The following is an 18,977-nucleotide window of genomic DNA, read 5'->3' on the forward strand; positions in this document are numbered from 1 at the left end:
AGGGGGCAGGGACAGTAAGGGAAGGGGAAGGCACCAGGAGGGTGCAGGGCTAAAGGGGACTCTGGGGTGAAGCAGAAGGGCAGACACCTGCAGGGGAGGGACCAGCACCAGAGGAGAGAGGCAGGACAGGTGTATAGAGGGAGGTGTTAGAAGAGGGGTAGCTCACCTGATCAGAGTGGGGCTACTGGAGGAGTGGGCACAGGGGGGAGAGAAGGGCTGGTGGAGGGGGGCATTTCGCAGGAAGGCTGAGGGCAGCGAGAAGGGCAGGAGTCAGGACAGCAGAGGAGGGTGAGGGATTGGGGGGCAGCAGGCACCAGGGGAGCTGATGGAGCAAGGAGAGGAGACATGGCAGCAGAGAGAAAGGGGAAAGGGTTATAAAATATTTATTAATAACTTCGTATGCTGCCCACGGCCAGTTTGTTTGCGCCCAGCAGTGCAGTTTGGGTTTATGTGGGGATCAACACATGGCCGGCGAGTGGAAGCCGAAACAAAAAAGTAGTCAGTGTAATGATCTTCTGCAGATATGTGTTTTAGTAGTTACATTCCTGGACTGTCATTGCTCACGAGAAGTGCTGTCACATGGGTAGAAATTGGGTAAATATTGAATTTTATTAATATCAGCAGAACTGACTCAAATGGGGCCTGTGTGTTGTGTAGTCTTGCCTTAATCTTTGTATTCATGCCTGTCAGTGTGAGAGAAGCTATTTGTATAGATTTGCTTGCATATGCAACCACACTTAAGTTGAGGCCCTCAGCATCAGTGTGGCCCCTGGGGCTTCCAAAGTTGAGTTGCCCTAGCTCATCCCTGACAGGTGTCTATCTAACCTGGTCTTAAATATCTCCAGTGATGGAGATACCGCAATCTCATTAGGCCAGCGTTTCCCAAACTATGGGCCGTGGCCCAGTACCGGGGAGTGGGACTGACCCAGCCATATGTAGATCTCGCGGTGCTGCCCCACTCCCCCACCGCACAAAGCACAAGTTAGTCTGGCCCGGGGATCCTATTGTCTCCCCCCCCCCCACACCCCCCCCCCCCCCCCAAGTAGTTGCGAACTGTCTGGCTGGTAGACACACTCATGCAGTCTGAGCACATTTACCATCCAGGCAGTTAGAAACTACAAACTGATAGATCTAGTAATAATAAAACTTACCTAATGAGAAAATACCAGACATATTATATGTCTGGTATTTTCTCAGTTTGTTTTTTATGTGTTGGGGCTGCAAAAAGCAGTACTGAAAAAAAAGGGTTCCAACTAAAGTAAAAAGTTTGGGAAACCCTGGTCTAACCAGCTTTCTGTCTGTCTTACAGTCCATTTATCCAAACCATATTCCTTAACTTGCTGGCAAGAATATTGTGGGTGACCATATCAAGCTTTGCTAAAGCTGGAACTGGGAGTTTTGGGAGGATCAGAAACAACTTATTTGAATATTCATCATTTGATTAATGAATATGCAAATATACGTTACCAGTCCTCCAAAAGTTTGTGAATGGATTTACTGTTCCCCATGTCAAAAAGTTTAGGAACCCCTGATCTACACAGAATCCTATATCCCTCTGTTAGATTTGGGAGGGTGTAACAGAATAATGCTTAAATTATTTTACCAATCACCAACTTGTACTGAACAGTTTTCAATAAATCATCATCATGATGAATGCACAGCGGCAGGGCGTGTACAAACAGCTCATCCTATAAATATTACAATTGTTGAAAGCTTGTTTTGTTTTTCTTTTACTGTTAACAGTGTTTCCATAGTGAACAAGGCCACTGTTTCTGGCCATCTACATTGCTGCTAGCTAGCATATTTTTAAAGTTATGAAAAATAGTAGTGCCTGTGTGCTTGCTGTCAAAACCATTCTAGTGTCACAAAGGCTCATCTGTACATTTACTAGCAATACCAGTAGAAGTTAGGCTGAGGAATGCTGGAGTTATATTACTCTATGTCCACATATCAGCTGCAATGTCCTTGTCTGTGGAAATTAAAACTTACTCTGTTGTGTAGATGAATGTTTGATTCATTCATTCATAATTTAAAATGTCTGGATTTGTATTTAAATCAAAGATTCACACATCCCTACTTATGAATATATCATATCAGCAAGTGTTTGGGCACTGAAATTAAAAAAAAAAAAAAAAAAAAAAACCTCTTTCATTCCAAAACTGTGAAGTCACTTTTCCCCACCAGTTTTTGGGAGGTCATTTACACAAGGAGCATCTTAAATTAGTCCATACATGCTACCTTGTCTTTCAACTTTATCATTAGGGTAACTGTACTGAAACTGAAATCTGCTACATACAGAAAGATGAAGATCACCAGTCTGTCTTAGGTTTGCAGGGAAATAATACTGACATAACTATAAACTTTTTGAACCACAAAAGGTTGCAGTCTAAAAGAACAGGAATAAGTTAAATTTAGCAAAGTAGATTTTAATGCAAACTTTTCTCCGCTTACCACAAATTATACCACACCCAGAATTTAAAAGATGATTGGGTTTATTTTTACTGAGAGAGACATGGCAGATGAGGTAATATCTTTCAAGCTACATAGAGCTCTTCTTCAAGTCTGGGGGATGTAACCAGAATATCTAAGCTGAATACAAGTTGAGATAAATTATAACTATAAGGAGTTCACACACAAAATAGGAGACCACTTAAAATTAAGCAGACAATCAAGAGTTACCAGGCAAACAATTAACATTACTTTCTATCTGTTAAGAAATTTAAATTTTAACTAATCCTTATTTCTATTCTGTTCTGACAGAAGTCTGCACCACCAATTTCTGCAGGGTCACAGACTATTTTAATCAAGCACACAGAGAAATGTCACAAACACCAATGTGAACTGCACAAGTAGATCAACAGCATTCTAAATCCCTAGTAAAATTCCAACAGTCACCCCACTGTACCCTTCGCCCTTTAAAAAAAAATTAAATAGGCCTCTTAATGAATGGTTTTAATTTTCCTATTTTTCCCTTACAAAGTCTCAATTTAAGGTGTTAAAATCCCAATTTTCTCTACAGCATTACATATTATACAAACACATCAATGAGTATAAATATTCAATATTTTCTTTATATATACTCAGACATTCTACCCCCAGTTAAAGCTTTATTTTGTCCTTTGCTTTTGAATTACATTCCAGCTATAGTTCAAGCAGCAGCAACAGTCGTGAAGTCACATGGCAAGATAACCTACATAACACAGTATGTTTCCTCAACCCTCTTCCTCTCGCATTTTAGGTTTTCAACATGCTGCAGTTTGTTGTGATGACAAAATAACTGTTTTGTAGACATTGGAAGGGAAACGCAGGTGATTTCTGGAAACTGGGTAGGGGGTCCTTGAGGCTTTTGGTACCCATAAAGGTTTAAAAGCTGTGTTTGGTACTCTGGAAGTAGTCAAGGCTTTTGGTACTTAAAAGGGGATGAACTATACCCTCCCCTCCATTTAGGGGAGGGCAGAGGTGTTTTCAATTTAGAGGCGAAAGAGTAAATAATCTGTGGTAGCAACTAGCTGCATCTTTCCCCAATATTGGCCACTACATCCAACAATGACAAAGAAGTGGGCTGTGCCCACGAAAGAGCTCATGATACCATCTACATGTTTTGTTTAGTCTTTAAAGTGCTACCAGACTTTTTGTTGTTTTTTAATGACAAATGCATATATTAGTTAAGTGTTTCTGATAAAATGATCATTTAAATTGTCAAAAGACTTCAGCATTCACACCTCTCAGATCTTGGTTTTAGACTCTTGGGAAACTCAGAAAAAGACTGCAACCTTTTTCTGAAGCTGGTGTTCTTCGAGTTGTGTTTGCTCATGTCCATTCCACGCTAGGTATGTGCGCTCAGCTATCGTGGAATGAAATGAGCAAACACCTCATTTGTGTTTGAAAAAGAAGAAACATTGCATCAGTAACAGTTATGTTTTTAAGGTTTCCCCACAAACATGAGAGCTAGAGACAAATTTAGATTCTGGAAACCAATAATGAGATCAGTTAAAAACAATCTATTATTTCTAATAATAATATCGCAACACTTTACATGGCAATGCAATCATATTACACATATTTCTATGCACTGAAAAAACAGATCAGTCTTTAAATACTGATTATCCAACTATATTCAATGCAAGGGCCCCTAAGTTAATTTATTTCTGGAAGTGATTCCTCACAGGATAATTCTTCTACTGATGTTTAATTGCTTGGATATTTTTCTGCTATCTATTATCATATATTCAGATAGTATGTTTAAATACCACAATATCAAATATAGCATTTGATGTCACAATGAAATTAATAAGACATTTGTTCCCACCCACCTTTACTTGTGTCTTTTCCTTTATACAGATAAGAAAATTAAACGGAGAAAAAAATTTATCAATGCCATATTATGGTTGAGAACTGGAACACAATGAAATTAGGAAATACAAAACTAAATCTTGATGCAGGCACATTTAAATATGTCAATTCTCAATCATTATCAGCAAGATAGCTGTGTTAGTCTGTGTCTTTAAATACAACGAGTAGCCCTGTGGCACCATAGAGACTAACAAATATATGTAGTATCATGAACTTTCATGGGCAAAACCCACTTCTTCAGATGAGCTGGAGTGGGGGAAAAAAGAAAAATGGAATTTAACAGAAAAAGAAGGAAGAGAGAAAAAAATACATGTCAATTGTAGTGCTGGTGCTAATAAGGCCCACCAATTAGCCTCATTATCATCAGCACTAAAACTGACATACCATTTTTCCTCTACCTTCTTTTTCTGTTATAAATTCTGGATTCCCTTTTTTTCTTCCACTCCAGCTTATCTGAAGAAGTGGGTTTTGCCCATGAAAGTTCATATAATGTTAGTCTCTAAGGTGCCATAGGACTACTCGTTTTTAAATTCTTAATCACTGCACTGCATTAATGTCCATTTTGTGCAGAAATACATTGCTAAGCATACATTTGACAAAACAGAGTTCCGTGACAAAAAATAAGCTATGCAAAGATTAATAGAAGGTTTGGATACTCAAAATTATTAAATTTCTGGTTTGCCAATTTTGGGTCCTTCACAGTTAGACTTAGAACTTGCCTCTCCGTGGCCATCCCTTTTGTTGACCGCTACAAACAGGGATCCCTGGAGAGGGGGTAAGAAAAGAATTTGCACTCTTTGGCAAGTACAAAATGCTTTCACTCTGTGCACTTTGCTGTCAGGAAAGAAGGAAGCAGAGGATTATAACAGGGCCTTGTTCAGATCCAGTATGGCTTCATCAAGTGGCAGACACACTCTAGAGGGGCCCACTAGCATCAAAATGTCCAAGGGACTATGTGTTGTCTCCCTGACCATTTTCCCTTGGACCCCAAGTACAAGGCCACATGCTTTTAACAAGTCCTTGTATGCTTCATAGTCATCTTGTGAGGGGAGACACCCAATGTCAATATTGTCTTGTCCAGAGAGATAGTGGCGGCAGGTAAAACAGGCTGACAAGCCTCCACTGGTATGGCAGCACGCACAGGAACCTGCAAGGTTTCCTTCTGGGGCTCAGTGCCAAGCTCAGTACTAGAGTCTGGATCTGGAGCCTCTCTGTATGATACTGCTCGTGCCCTAACCTCCAAGGGCATCTTGAGGAAGTGTTGCGTAGTGGGGGATCCTGCAAGGGTTCCAAAAGGGGCATTAAATAGCTTCTGGTCCCCATGGACCAAGTAGTGGGAATTGGTGGAACAGAAATGACTGGGGGAGCACCAAGATAAGCTGTACTGATGAGGGGAGTAAGATTGCACCTCCGAGAATGACGAAATTCAATGGAGAGACCAGGGTGGTGCTATGCCTCTTGGTACGGAAGAAGGTCATCGAGGTTAGATCTTGAGGTGATCAAGAAGAGTTTTCCCCTAAGTAGCAGGCTCAGCACTGTAGGAGGTCCTAGTGATAATACTCTGCTGTTTGGAAGCACCAAAAGTACCGACTTTTGACCCACTGGAGCCATCAGTACCAGAAGAGTAGGATGAACCCTGGCCACCGTAAAAACCTACAGCAAACTGGCTGGAACACTGTCAGCCCTAAGGATGCAGCTCCTGTGCAGGCATCAGAGGAACTTGCTGCAGCACCAGAGTTCGATAATGCGGTGCCAGAGATGAAGAGCAGCCCAACGCAGATCTCGCTCTATTCCTGTCTCCTTCCACCTTTGGCATCAGGGCCATCTCTTTCCCAGTGTCAAAGCAGCAGCACCACAGGGACCAAGAGCCTGTGCAGCTCAGTGCTTCGTGGTTTGGGGGTGGGTCTTCAACCCCTGCAGATCTGACAGCAGTTTTCCCTATGAGCTTCCCCCCTACACGTGCGACTGCTCGAATGAGAGTTGCTCAAAGGGACAGACTTACCACAGGAGGTGGAGGGCTTGAAACCTGGCCACTGAAACATGTCTCCCCTCCCCCACAAGAAGCCAAGGATGCCACTAAGCACCGAGGTGTCTGAAACGAGTTAAATCCTAAAAACTACTAAACAACTAATTCCTAACTACGAAATTACAACACCCATTTAAACTAAACAATGGAGAAAATCACAAGGAGATGAAATGCCTGAGAAATAAAGGGTTCCAACAACTGTCACGGGTGGGAAGATGAAACTGAAGGGGAAGTGGGCTCAAAAGCAACCTTTATACTGAGGCTATGAGGGAAAGGCGCCAGAAAGGAGCCAATTTTACCTGTGGGGGAAAAATTCTAGCAGCTGTGCTCAGGGTATGCACATACCAACACTGGAATGGACATGTGAAAGCACCTGAAGAATAAAGAACTCCATGCAACGTTCTCAAGGAGATAGTCTCAGGTACCCTGATTAACAAGTAGTATCACTATGGGAGAGCTGGGCAGGAAGCAAGTAGCTACTTTTTCTTTTTTTCACATGGAGATTAGACTGTATCAGGTGAGTCCTGCAAATCCTCTTTATTTTCTCTTCAGTAGCTGAGGAAGTGAATTGTAGCTCACAAAAGCTTATGCCCGATACCCTAATAAACGTGTTTGTCTTTAAAGTGCCACTGGACTCCTTGTTGTTTGTTCAAACAAACTGAGTTACTGCATTTATGTCAGGCCAAAAAACTAACAAAGTGCATTGAAAGTGCAACGTCACAGACATCAATGAAGTCACTGCTGGATAACTAATTTCTTCAGTCAATGTTATTTATGCACAGAGACATCCCAGCCCCATTGGGCAAGGCACTGTGTAAACATAGCAAAGAAATAGGCTGTGTCTCAAACAGATCATGGAATACGCATCTGCTAATTAAATGATATTCTGGTTTTAAAGATATCGGTGAGAACAACACAATATAGTTAAAAATACAGTGACTGGACTTATTGCTGTCACAGTTGTTGTGGTTGGAATTACTGGTGGCATTAAACTGCTTTCAATAGGAGTATGAGAGGATGAGATCAAGTCAGAAGAATCAAGTTGTAGGACCTTTTCTGCCTGTATGTAGAGGGAGATTTGGACTGAATCCTGCCTTTTCCTAAATGTCCCTTAAGGTATGTCAGAATAGTGCACCTATTATTTCAAAAGCTATTTTGAAATAACAGGTGCGCTGTCAAGACGCAGAAAAAGCTATTTTGGGATACCTAAAGTATCCCGAAATAGCACAGCTGTCTGGACACACCCGGAGACACTGCTGATCTCTGATCATTTCTAAACACACAGCTTTGGGAAATCCCATTCAAACTACACTGATTCCACTGGTATTGACAGTCCCATCTACACGAGGCCAAATGTTGGAAAAAAAACCTTCTATCCGGTCAGATATTTAAGTATGGACACCTTCACAGAATCACTATTTCACAATACCTGAGGTTAGAGTCATACCTTGGTTAGGACATGAAAGATGTAGGGATACATTAATCCCTTCTTGTGCCTGTGTTCTGCCACTCTTAATACTTCAGGTGCTACAGGAGGTAATGGAGGGGTGGTAATATCCATATGGTTCCTGGTGGGCATTGACAACAGACATGGGATTTGTGGACTATTGGCTTGATTCCCTTTGACTTCGGCTGCCTGGCTTCCTGAAGAGGCAGTCGAGGAACCTTCTGCCTGTAATATATCATACAAAGATTTTATTGAGTATAAAGAAAAAACAAACTTATACTATAACAGAAAAAAGGCACAAATTCCTAAAGCTGCTATAACTGAAAGATTAAAGTTTGTTAACTATGTGCATTGACCGCTCTTTATGATTAATCAGTTTCAAAGTTTTGCAGATGTGAACATCCCTTCACACACAGAAAGGTATGCAGAGACCCAGACCATTTGAGGTAATTTGTGTGCTGTAGCCATCAGATTTTCTAAATACCAAAAGGGAAACAGACAAATCCTTATTTAAAAAATTAAGGATTTCTTATTTTAAAGAAGTCAAAGCACACTATTCAATAAGATGTTTTCTCAGAACATGGCTTTCAAAAAATTCAAGTGCACAACTGCCCCTTTTAAATAGAACTTAAGTTATTACCTTTGTTTGGTCTCCTGGGTCTCCATGTGCTTGCTTTTCCGATTGGGTTCTTGTTTTCTCCCAGCTCATTTTGTTCCCACTGACATGGCTGAACCAATGCACAAAAAAGAAAAACTACATTATTTATTGAAAAAATGTTAAGATGCATCTTAACTGTATTTATAATCAATGAGAATTTTTATCACTCAATGAGTACTCTAATTTTGAAAGACACAACAGAAATTAGAAATGCCAATATACACGAATGTCTAGAGAGCAGTGCAACATCCCCATAATTGTTAAATGTTGTTAATATCCGGATTGTAATTAAAAAAGAACCATAAGCTTCCTTTATAATGATCAAATGTTAATCATAGAATTGTAGGATGGGTGGGGACCATGAGAGGTCTTCCAGTCCAGTCCCCTGCACTGAAGGCAAGACTAAGTATTCTCTTGACCATCCTTAATAAGTGATTATCTAACCTGCTCTTAAAAACATCCAATGAATGAGATTCCACAATCAAGGCAACTCATTCCAGTTCTTAATTAACCACCTGATAGGTGGAGTAAGTTGTCAAGCACAAGATCACTGTCTGATCCAGGATCTAACTCATACCCAAATATCCTTGCCATGCCTCCTTTCCCACCCCTTCTCAGGCTCCACCCTACTCACTCTTTACTCCCTCCTTCCCTCATTCTCATTCACTTTCACCAGTCTGGGACACAGGATTAGGGTTCAGGGGAGTGTATGCTCCAATTTTGGGCCAAAGGGTTTGGATGAGGGGGGGCTCTGTGCTGAGTCTGGGACAGAGGGGTTAGATGCAGGAAAGGGTTCATAGTGCAGGCTCTAGAAATGAGTTTGGATGTAGAGGGCTCAGGGCCAGGGCAGGGTTTTGAGATGTGGGCTCCAGCCAAGCATCACTTACCTTGTACATCTCCTGGGCAGTGACACAGAGGGACTAATGAAGACTCGCCCCTGCCCTCGCCCTATTCCACTCCCAAAAGAGGCCAATATGTCCAACAGTGACTCCTGGGAAGGGAGGGACATGTGGCTCCTCACCCTGCCCCCTGTCCACAGGCACTGCTCTCTCAGTTCCCATTGGCCATGATTCCCCATTCTTGGTCACTGGGAGCTGCGGGGGCCGTGCCTGCTAGTAAGTATTAGGGATGTTAAATTTAGTTTAACCAACTAATCGACTAGTCAAGTATTTGAAAATAGGTAAGGAGTTACTGAATGATCTCATCCATTACTTACTTCACAGCACCTCCGTTGCCTTCATCATTGTCAGAGGAAGATGATGTAGAAGAGGCAGGAAAATATGTTGAATCCACATGATTTGGGCTCCCACTCTGAGCTGGATTTATTGGAGAGGATCGTTCATACAATGGAGTATGTTTTCCTTCATGAGGAATGTTACTGTAGTTGTTCTGCTCAGAAAGACTTTTCCCACCTGTTTCCAAGGTGATGGCTTGCTCCGAGAGATTGTATGGGTATGGACCCGGACCTTGGGCTCCACCCTGACTGGGCATCTGAGGGGCCTAATATAGTATTTTTTTAAATAAAGGTAACAACAAAAAGATTGATGTTATAATACAAATTCTATTATTTCAATAGACTATTTTTAACATATGGAGAGAAGACTTCCAGACCACTCATGAATGTTTTCATTTGAGCCTGCAGAGTAACTACAGTTAAAAGATGAGTTTTGTCAATCAGATCTGGTTGTGAAAGATGGGCTAGGTTTTTATTTCCTCATCTAAATTTTCATGTGTCTAGCAAACAACATTTCTAATGGATATTAATTCAAGAAAAGCAGAAGAAAATACTTGCCACAGGTTTTGCTAGTAGAGAGGGCTGTGGAATGTTGAGCATCTGAGAAGGAACATACGGTGGCACTATACCAGGCATCCCAAACTGATTTGGTCTGGCTGTTTAAATAGCAAATGGGGGGAAAAGGGTGGAAATAAAAATGGGAAAACACGCAATAGTACTCATTATATACACTCATCCCCACACATGCAGTCTGGTCAAAATGGTCTAATGTGTATTTTAAGTAACTAATCTATATGTTTAAAAAAATCAAACCTCACCGGGGAAAAAACAAAACAAAACAGTCTGACGGTACCTTAAAGACTAACAAATGTATTAGCATAAGTTTTCATGATACACAACTCTCTTCTTAACTGTTGGTCCTTAAGGTGCCACCAAACTCCTTGTTGCTTTTGCTGAAACACTAAGAGTCTCTTATGCCTCGTGAAACGAGGTTTACCGGAGCGGTCGACAAAGGCTTCTCTTGTCGACCAATCCACGTCTAGACTGCCATGCTGTGCCGGATCAGCTGATTGTCGGCACAGCGCGGTGGCCATTTTTATTTTAATGAAGCAGGGATTAATTAAATCCCCGCTTCATTGACTATGTCGGGTAAACTACTTTACATGGCTCTGTCGACAGAGCCATGTAATCTAGACACACCCTAACAAACCTCGTTAAGTTTTACTTTTGATCTTTTTTTTTTATATATTCTACCCTTTCAATTTATTTATTCTTGTGTTATTCCTGTGTCTATTTTTACTACATAATTCTCCCTGCAACTCAGTAGTGTCAAGCTGATTTTAACTTGGTTTAATTTCTCTCCATTTTGATTCCATTTCTCTCTCTCCTCCAATTATTCTGCCTACTTTTATTTTCCAAATACCATCACATCTAGAACTCAAGTCACACGACCCTTCAGTGAAAGTGGATTGCATATTACATTTCAACTAGAATACAGAAGCAGTGGAACTTGAATTCTTAATTCTCTAGACGCTAACTATAGAATGCTTGTTGGACAGCCAATATTCTAAAAGTGAAAAACACTATTAACGCTCAATCTTTGTTAGCAAGAAACAATTTTCTTTCCATCTTCCTCAAAAGGATACGAGGTAGATTAATATACTGTAATATGAAAGCCTGTCTTTAGAGCTTCCCTTATACTCACAACCTTCTTCATACTAGCTTGGGCTTGCAACTCACCCAAGATGAACTGGTTAATTAGGGTTAGCAAAATATGAAAGATTGTTGCAATAACTGTAATTGTGAGTTGTGATGGCACCAAGTGACAGACTGAAAAACACTCAGCTATTCTAGTCCTATGGAGGTTTTGGGGGGGACTTAATACAGGCTCCATCTCAAAAGAGTTACAGTTCAGGAGTCCAAACATGGAAAACAAAAGGAGCCTAAGGGGAAAAGAAGTAAAAAAATAGTGGCAACCCAGAAGACAGGACGGAAACCACAGTGCCTGGGTGTTAACTGCACAGGGAAGGACGAACGAAGGTAGGTAAATGGACACAGAGCTAAGTCAGGGTTCTAAGGGGGAGCTGTTGTAGCATGGACTGCCAACACCATTCAATCTGCAGCACCAGGAGATACAAATGCACACTGTATCAGAGTTCAAGTAAATGTCTGCATACCTAACACTGCAGTCATAACACTTTTTATCTAGCCCTTCATTTAATTAAAAACCAAGGCTATACAATAAACTGGGAGGAAAATGTTTTCCAAGTTGCAACACTGTTTGGACACACTTAACACTTCTATTCAAGCTTTAGTTGTAACAATTAACTTAAGCCAGTGCTTTTTTTTTGTTTGTTTAAAAAAAAAAAAAAAGTGCCAGATGGCAAAATTGTTGAGCAATTTTTTTGTTTTGTGCAAAAAGTATAGGTATACCAATTTTTGTGCTCGAGTTGCTGCCCAGGTTTCACCTGTTAACAGTTTAAGTATCCTGCTTCTCAACACAAATGCATTAGGCACTGTTCTTACAATGAAAGACAATTAGTGTTGTTTCTGTAATGCAAACTCAATTTGAGGAACCTGTCCACCCTATTTAAAAACAATTTGAACCATTGCAGTGAATCCTGGGCTTTTAAAGATAACCTGATGAAAATAGAGATAATGAACATAAAGACCACCTCCTCAACACTGCTATCTTTAATTTAAGATTAACTTAAGTTTTCTGAAACAGATTCTTGTTACTTACCTAGGTAATGTGGTGGATGAAATGGCATAGGTTTATTAGTCGCTGAATAATATGCAACTGCTCTCTTAAATCGAGTAACTTTGTCTTCTGTTCTAGACTAAAACAAAAGGTAAAACAGGCTTTGTAAAGAAATATACATGTGACAATACAGGCAGTCCCCGGGTTACGTACAAGATAGGGACTGTAGGTTTGTTCTTAAGTTGAATTTGTACGTAAGTCGGAACTGGTACACATTGTAGGGGAAACTCTAGCCAAACATTTCTCCAGAGCTCAGTTTTATTCTCCCACACCTCACTTCCCTCAGTCCTTTATGCTCAAGCTGAGGTGTCTGCTGAGAAAAGCCACTCCGCGTCTCCCTGGTCTGCTGGGGGGGCACTAGCTTCGCGTCTCTCTGGTCTGCTGGGGGGGGGGGGGGGGGCACTAGCTTTGTGTCTCCCTGGTCTGCTGGGGAGAAGCAGCTAGTGTGGGGTTGCCTCACCCCGTTTGTAAGTAGGGATCTGATGTAAGTCGGATCCATGTAACCCGGGGACTGTCTGTACTGTAAACATGCTTATCTATACCATATCATATAAATATAAATGTAGTATCTATGGATCAAACTAACATCTTACTATGGCATGCTTGTACAAAAAACTATTTCTAATTATCAACATGGCAATTAAGTAGCTATAACACCCACTTTTATTAACAATCACCATAGGAAATATGTTTTGTTCCACTTCAGAAAAGCAAACTTTTCTAAGCAGGTTCATAATGACATTGAACATAAATAAAGCTAAAAGGCAAGATGGAAAGAATGTAGGGCCATTTCAATAATCATGAAGCCAACCATTAAGTGAAGACAAAGAAAATGGATTTCTTCCCCAAACTGCTGAATGCTAAAATTTGACAATCAAGACATTGTACATAACAAAAAATGTAAACTTGAGCTTTCCGCAACAAAGATCAACAACAGAGTTTAGCTCAACCAAACTCAGGTAGTGCTTTTTGTGTTTAAAAAAAAAAAGGTGCCGGTACTCCAGGGGAAAAAGTTGTTGAGCTCTGATTGGAGGTGCTGATACTGTGCCTGTAGGTGCTGGTACTGCATACCGGGCAGTACCATCACACAAAAAGCACTGAACTCAGGTATGTGTATGTCTCCACTACTTTACCTGTGAATGTTGGAAAACATCTTTTGCTATGGCATCCAAATCAGTTGTGTCCTGAATATTGCGGACGTAGTCAGCTACAGCCTTGATCACTACATCACAAGGTGGCAAAACTAACTGATGTGCACGTACCTATGAGAAATCATATTGGTTAACATTCCATAAATTTAGATCACTCTAAAAAAGCTCCAAGATATTTCAGTATTATAGCTGAGTACTAGTCTAAAAGTTTGCTACAAGGCAGATTGAAAGTACATGGACTTCTGGTATTTCAACTTTGCTGCATTTTTTTTTTTTTTACTTTGTTCTTCAAAGATAACCTTGCAAACATGAAGTGATAAAACAATACTTCTCAGGAGGTATTAACTGTCCCATACAATTCAGTGAAATATTAGCTCTAAACCAATGATAGACATTTCAAAGGTCAACAGTTACTAACTATTTTACAGCTTAACATTTTAGAACAAATGCCCAGCTCACGTGCTCTGGGCAGTATGGTTACATTCATTTGAAAGACCTCTGAAAGGCACATGATTTCAAGTCTTAAAAAAGCTCCTTTAGGACAAGCAAGAGAAAGTCTAAAGTAGGGGTGGGCAAAAGAGCCTCCGTGGGCTGGACCAAGCCCGCAGAGGCCCTGCCGCTCCCCTGTCCCCAGGCCAATCAGGGCCTAGAGACCGGAGATCTTGTGGCACTTATAGCGATCCCTGGCTGTTGACTAAGTGCTGCGCACCACAGGGCAGGGAGCGAGACTTCATGCTCCCCACGCTCAGGTCCATCAGAGTGAGACGTCCCTTGCAGGGCGGGAGGAAATTGTGTGTGCTTCCTCCTGCCCCCAACCCGATTGGCCTGGGAGCAGAGGTTGAGGGGGGGAAGGGAGCCACATGAAGTCTCTTCCCACCCTCAGAGGCATGGGTTTCTAGAGGGAACCACCAGCTAGTTTTCTGAGGGGGGGGCAAAGACTTCACCCCCCCCCCCCCCCAAAACAATCAGGGTCTGTGGGAAGGGACGCATGGAAGTGTCCTGGCCCTGCCCCTGCCCCTTCCACCTGAGGGCCCCGCCTAATACTGTTCTGAAGAATTCTTCAAACACTGCTGAGGCCTTGATCATGTAAAGACTTTGCTCATGTGCTTGACATTAAGAATGTGTATAAGATTCTGCAAGGGGTGTGTGTAAATGATTTATTAGCCCAATACATTTCAGCTGTGCCAGTTTGTCTCCTAGAAACTATACATTTACCTTCCAAAAATACCTATTCCAGATAGAAGACATACAGAAAATTTTAAACACAACCAGGCTCTCAGAATTCTTAATAGTACTGTCCTGCAAAATACCTGGACTATACTCTTCACATTCTGGTATTTTTGGTAAAGCCAGTTCACAGAGGTTGGAGAAGACTATTCATATTATTGTGCGGGCTGGGCCACCCAGAGGCTCATCCAAGGCAAGCAAGAGTTGCTTTCGCCATCAGAACACCTCTAGTCCCCCAACTTGACTCCGAGCCACATGCCATCAGTCCTCGCCTTATGGACTGCAAAGTTTAGACTGAGGCAGGGACAATGCCTCGTACTTGTTAGTGCATATGCACCCACTTTGACTGCTGCAGATGATGAAGAAAAGGCTTTCTACGCTAGCCTGAATTCAGTGATTTCTTCAATACCTTCCAAGCTATATTTACTCGGTGATTTTAATTCTAGAGTTGGTTAGGACTACATCACATGGCCAAAAGTGCTTGGACATCATGGTATTGGATGTGAGAACTCAAATGGCACTCTTCTTCTTCAAACTTGTGTGCAGCATGAGCTTGCTATTGGAAGCACATTCTTCCAACAGGTGAACAAATACAAAGCAACCTGGATGCACCCTCGGTCTAAGCATTGGCATATGATTGACTATTTCATCACCAAACAAAAAGACCTTTCTGATGTCAAGTTGACTTGTGCAATGTGTGGTATTGGCTCCTGGTCTGACCACTATATGGTACACAGTGTTGTCTCCTTGAACCTTTGATCAAAATGTCATCATTCTGCTGTATGTTGAAAAAAGCTGGACGTAGGTAAAGCTGGATGTAGGTAAACTTGAAATACGCGAGACACAAGCACAGTTTCAATGCAGTCTTAATGCTTCCTTAGTCACCAGCAATGAAGGTCTAGAATGGTCACCCACTATTGAGGATGATTGGAGAAACATCAAAGAAACAACCTATAGAACTGCTGTCGAGATCCTCTGTTTCCAAAAACATAGGCACAAGGACTGGTTTGATGACAAGGACAGAGATGCCCAACCTCTTCTTGATAGGACATATGTGACACACCTGGCTTAGATCAACAATAAAGAGAATGCCTCTAGGAAATCGGCATATATGCGAACTAAGCAGGAGGCACAAGTCAAATTACGGCAAATGAAAGAGGACTGGTGGAAACATCAAGCAGTTAGACATGACCGTAAAGCATTCTGTGATGGGCTGAAGGTAGTCTATGGGCCACACACGTTGCTGGCTGTACACCAGTGAGCTCTGCTGATGGCCTCACTTTGATCACAGATAGTGCTAAAATCCTTAACTGCTGGGCTGAACATTTCCACAGAGTGTTGAACCAGACCTCAACTTTTGACAGTAGCATTCTTGAAGAGATTCCTCAGTGGACTAATGATTTACAGCTGGATATGCCACCAATTCTTGATGAGGTACAAAAAGCTGTTAAACGGATGAAATCTGGAAAGGCACCTGGCAGTGATGCAATTCCATCAGAAATGTATAAAGCTGCTGGTGGACTGCTGATGTACTGTCTCACCCATTTATTCAGCACCATTTGGGAGAAGGAGCTAGTCTCCCCCAGGACTTCAAAATGCCTTGATTGTACACACACACACACACACACACACATATATATATATACACACATATACACACACACACACACACACACACGAGGAAAGGTGACCGTGACTGTTGCGATGACCATTGGGGCATCTCTCTGCTCTCTATATCTGGTGAGATCCTGGCCCGTGTTCTTTACAATCGGCTCACGTGTTTAAAAATGGTATTATTCCTGAAAGCCAGTGCATATTTCATGTCGGTCAAGGCACTGCCAATATGATATTTACAGCCAGACAGATACAAGAGAAATGTAGAGAGCAACATCAGGACCTCTATGTGATTTTCATCGATTTGACCAAGGCGTTGGACACTGTCAACAGAAATGGGCCCTGGAAAATACTTGGACGAATTAGTTGCCCTGAAAAATATATCAACATTGTTCAGTCTCTCCACGATGGCATGCTTGGTCACGTCCTTGACAATGGAGACACATCAGCACTTTTTGACATATCAAACGGTACAAAGCAAGGATGTGTCCTTGCTCCTCTCCTGTTCAACATCTACTTTCAATGATGCTGTTAGTTGCTTTTAAGGACTGCACATTGGGCATACCTATTCAGTTTCGAACAGATGGCAGTATTTTCAATCTCCGGAGACTCCAGGCTCGCACTAAAGTGGTTACTACAACTATTCGTGACCTTCTGTTTGCCGATGACCGTGCATTGCTGGCTCATTCAGTGAAGGATGCACAGGAGCTTTTTGATCGCTTTGTTACTTCTGCTCAGTTCTAGACTCACAGTGCGCCTCAAGAAGACAGAATTTATGCCTCAGCTTGTCTGGAAAGAGTCCAGCACTCCAGTGATTACTGCTGCTGGTACAGTCCTTAAGGCTGTTGACAAGTTCTGCTACCTGGGAAGTGTACTGTCCTCTAGCATAAATGTGGATCATGATGTATCTGCTCAACTAGCCAAAGCCAGAGCTGCCTTTGGAAAACTGACCAAACACCTATGGAATGACCATGGTATTAAACTCCATACCAAGATAGTGGTTTATCAGGCAGTTGTCCTGAATGTCCTGCTGTATGGCTCGGAGTCATGGACAACATATCATCGTCATGTTTTGAAGCTCGATCAGTTCCATATGCGTTGTCTGAAGAAGACTGCCCATGTGAACTGGTGGGACAAAATTCCTACTACAGAAGTCCTTAAGCTGTGTGGTGTCATGGGCATGGAAGCAATGCTTATGAACAAACAGTTTCGCTGGATTGGTCATGTTATGAGGATGGATGATACATGAATACCAAAGATGGTCTTCTATGACCAGCTTGCTCATGGGAAGCGCTCTATTGGTGGTCAATATAAGTGCTATAAAGACATCTGAAAGGCCAATATGAAGTCATGTGGCATATCTCCCAATGATCTGGAAACTCTAGTTCAGGACAGTTTGTCCTGGCGACAAACCATCGTACGGGCTCTTAATTGCTTTGAGAGTCAGCATATCCAGGCATTGCAGGAAAAGCGGAGGATCCAAAAAAGCGCATGCAGTTGGCGGCTTTTTACGTGATATCTGTAATTGGCTCTGCCGATCAAAGATTGGTTTAGTTGTTCATCAAAGGCGTCATAGAAGAGGAGAGCCGTCCATCGACGGCTCAGTCCAAGACTCTTCACATGCAGCTTAGTATCAAACTGGATTCCAAGTGATGGTAAAGACAAGGATTTTTAAGCAAGTTGTTTTCCTTGTGAGTTTATACTGTACATAAAAATGACTAAAGACACGTCTGGCTGTCTGAAGTTCTCCCCCATGTGTGCACGCACACAGTTCAAAGGGGAGCACTGTATAACTGAAGTGCTCAGCAATAGCATCTTTAATGTACTTAAATTTAACATCTTTGTGGGGGGAAAATACCAAAGAAACACATCATAGTAGCATTTACCTTCAAAATGAAAACACAAAAATGAAAATGCTAGTTTAACAGAAATTAAAAGAAAGAGTCACAAGAGTGATAGGCCTGAAAGGTGCCAGGAAACTATTTTAAAAAATTATAATAGAAGCTCAACTAAATGCGTACCCGTTTTAAAAAACCCAATCAGAGGACCCCAAAACCCACCATGGATAAATAGAAGAGTAAAAGCAGCAGTTAAAGGCAAAAAGGCATCATTTACAAATTGGGAGTAAAATTCTACCGAGCAAAACAGAAAGTAGCATAAAATCTGGCAAGTCAATGTATAAATTATATTTAAACTATAATTATAAGAAGTACAATTAAGCAGGCCAATAAAAGGAATCTGAAGAGCAACTATCAAAAGACAAAAACAGCAAAAAAAATGTTATGTACATATATGAAACATACCAAAAAGTAAGTGGAACAACTGGTTGATTGAGGTACTAAAGGAGCAATCAAGAAAACAAGGCCACTGCAGAGAAAGTAAAATTAATTTGAGCTGGTTTTCCCTACAGAATATGTAAGGGAGATTCTCACATCTGGTCAATTCTTTTCAGACAAATCTGAGAAATTGTCTCCTACTGAGGTATCAAAGAACAGATTTTGGAACA

The 18,977-nt window shown here is 41.5% G+C and overlaps 1 protein-coding gene across 1 annotated transcript in view; it reads right to left on the bottom strand.

The window, feature by feature from the left end:
* The window catches only part of FAM120A (family with sequence similarity 120 member A), a 111,169-nt gene that overhangs the window by 53,209 nt on the left and 38,983 nt on the right, over positions 1 to 18,977 (bottom strand). The window contains exons 4-9 of the mRNA XM_075939695.1: positions 13,613 to 13,741; positions 12,462 to 12,558; positions 10,277 to 10,374; positions 9,701 to 9,984; positions 8,467 to 8,554; positions 7,827 to 8,051 (exon numbers count right to left, since the gene is read on the bottom strand). Coding sequence (XP_075795810.1) covers positions 7,827 to 8,051; positions 8,467 to 8,554; positions 9,701 to 9,984; positions 10,277 to 10,374; positions 12,462 to 12,558; positions 13,613 to 13,741 — 921 coding nt within the window. The remainder of the gene's footprint in view (positions 1 to 7,826; positions 8,052 to 8,466; positions 8,555 to 9,700; positions 9,985 to 10,276; positions 10,375 to 12,461; positions 12,559 to 13,612; positions 13,742 to 18,977) is intronic.

Source organism: Pelodiscus sinensis, chromosome 11, assembly GCF_049634645.1.
Source record: "Pelodiscus sinensis isolate JC-2024 chromosome 11, ASM4963464v1, whole genome shotgun sequence".
In the NCBI taxonomy this organism is placed as follows: domain Eukaryota; kingdom Metazoa; phylum Chordata; order Testudines; family Trionychidae; genus Pelodiscus; species Pelodiscus sinensis.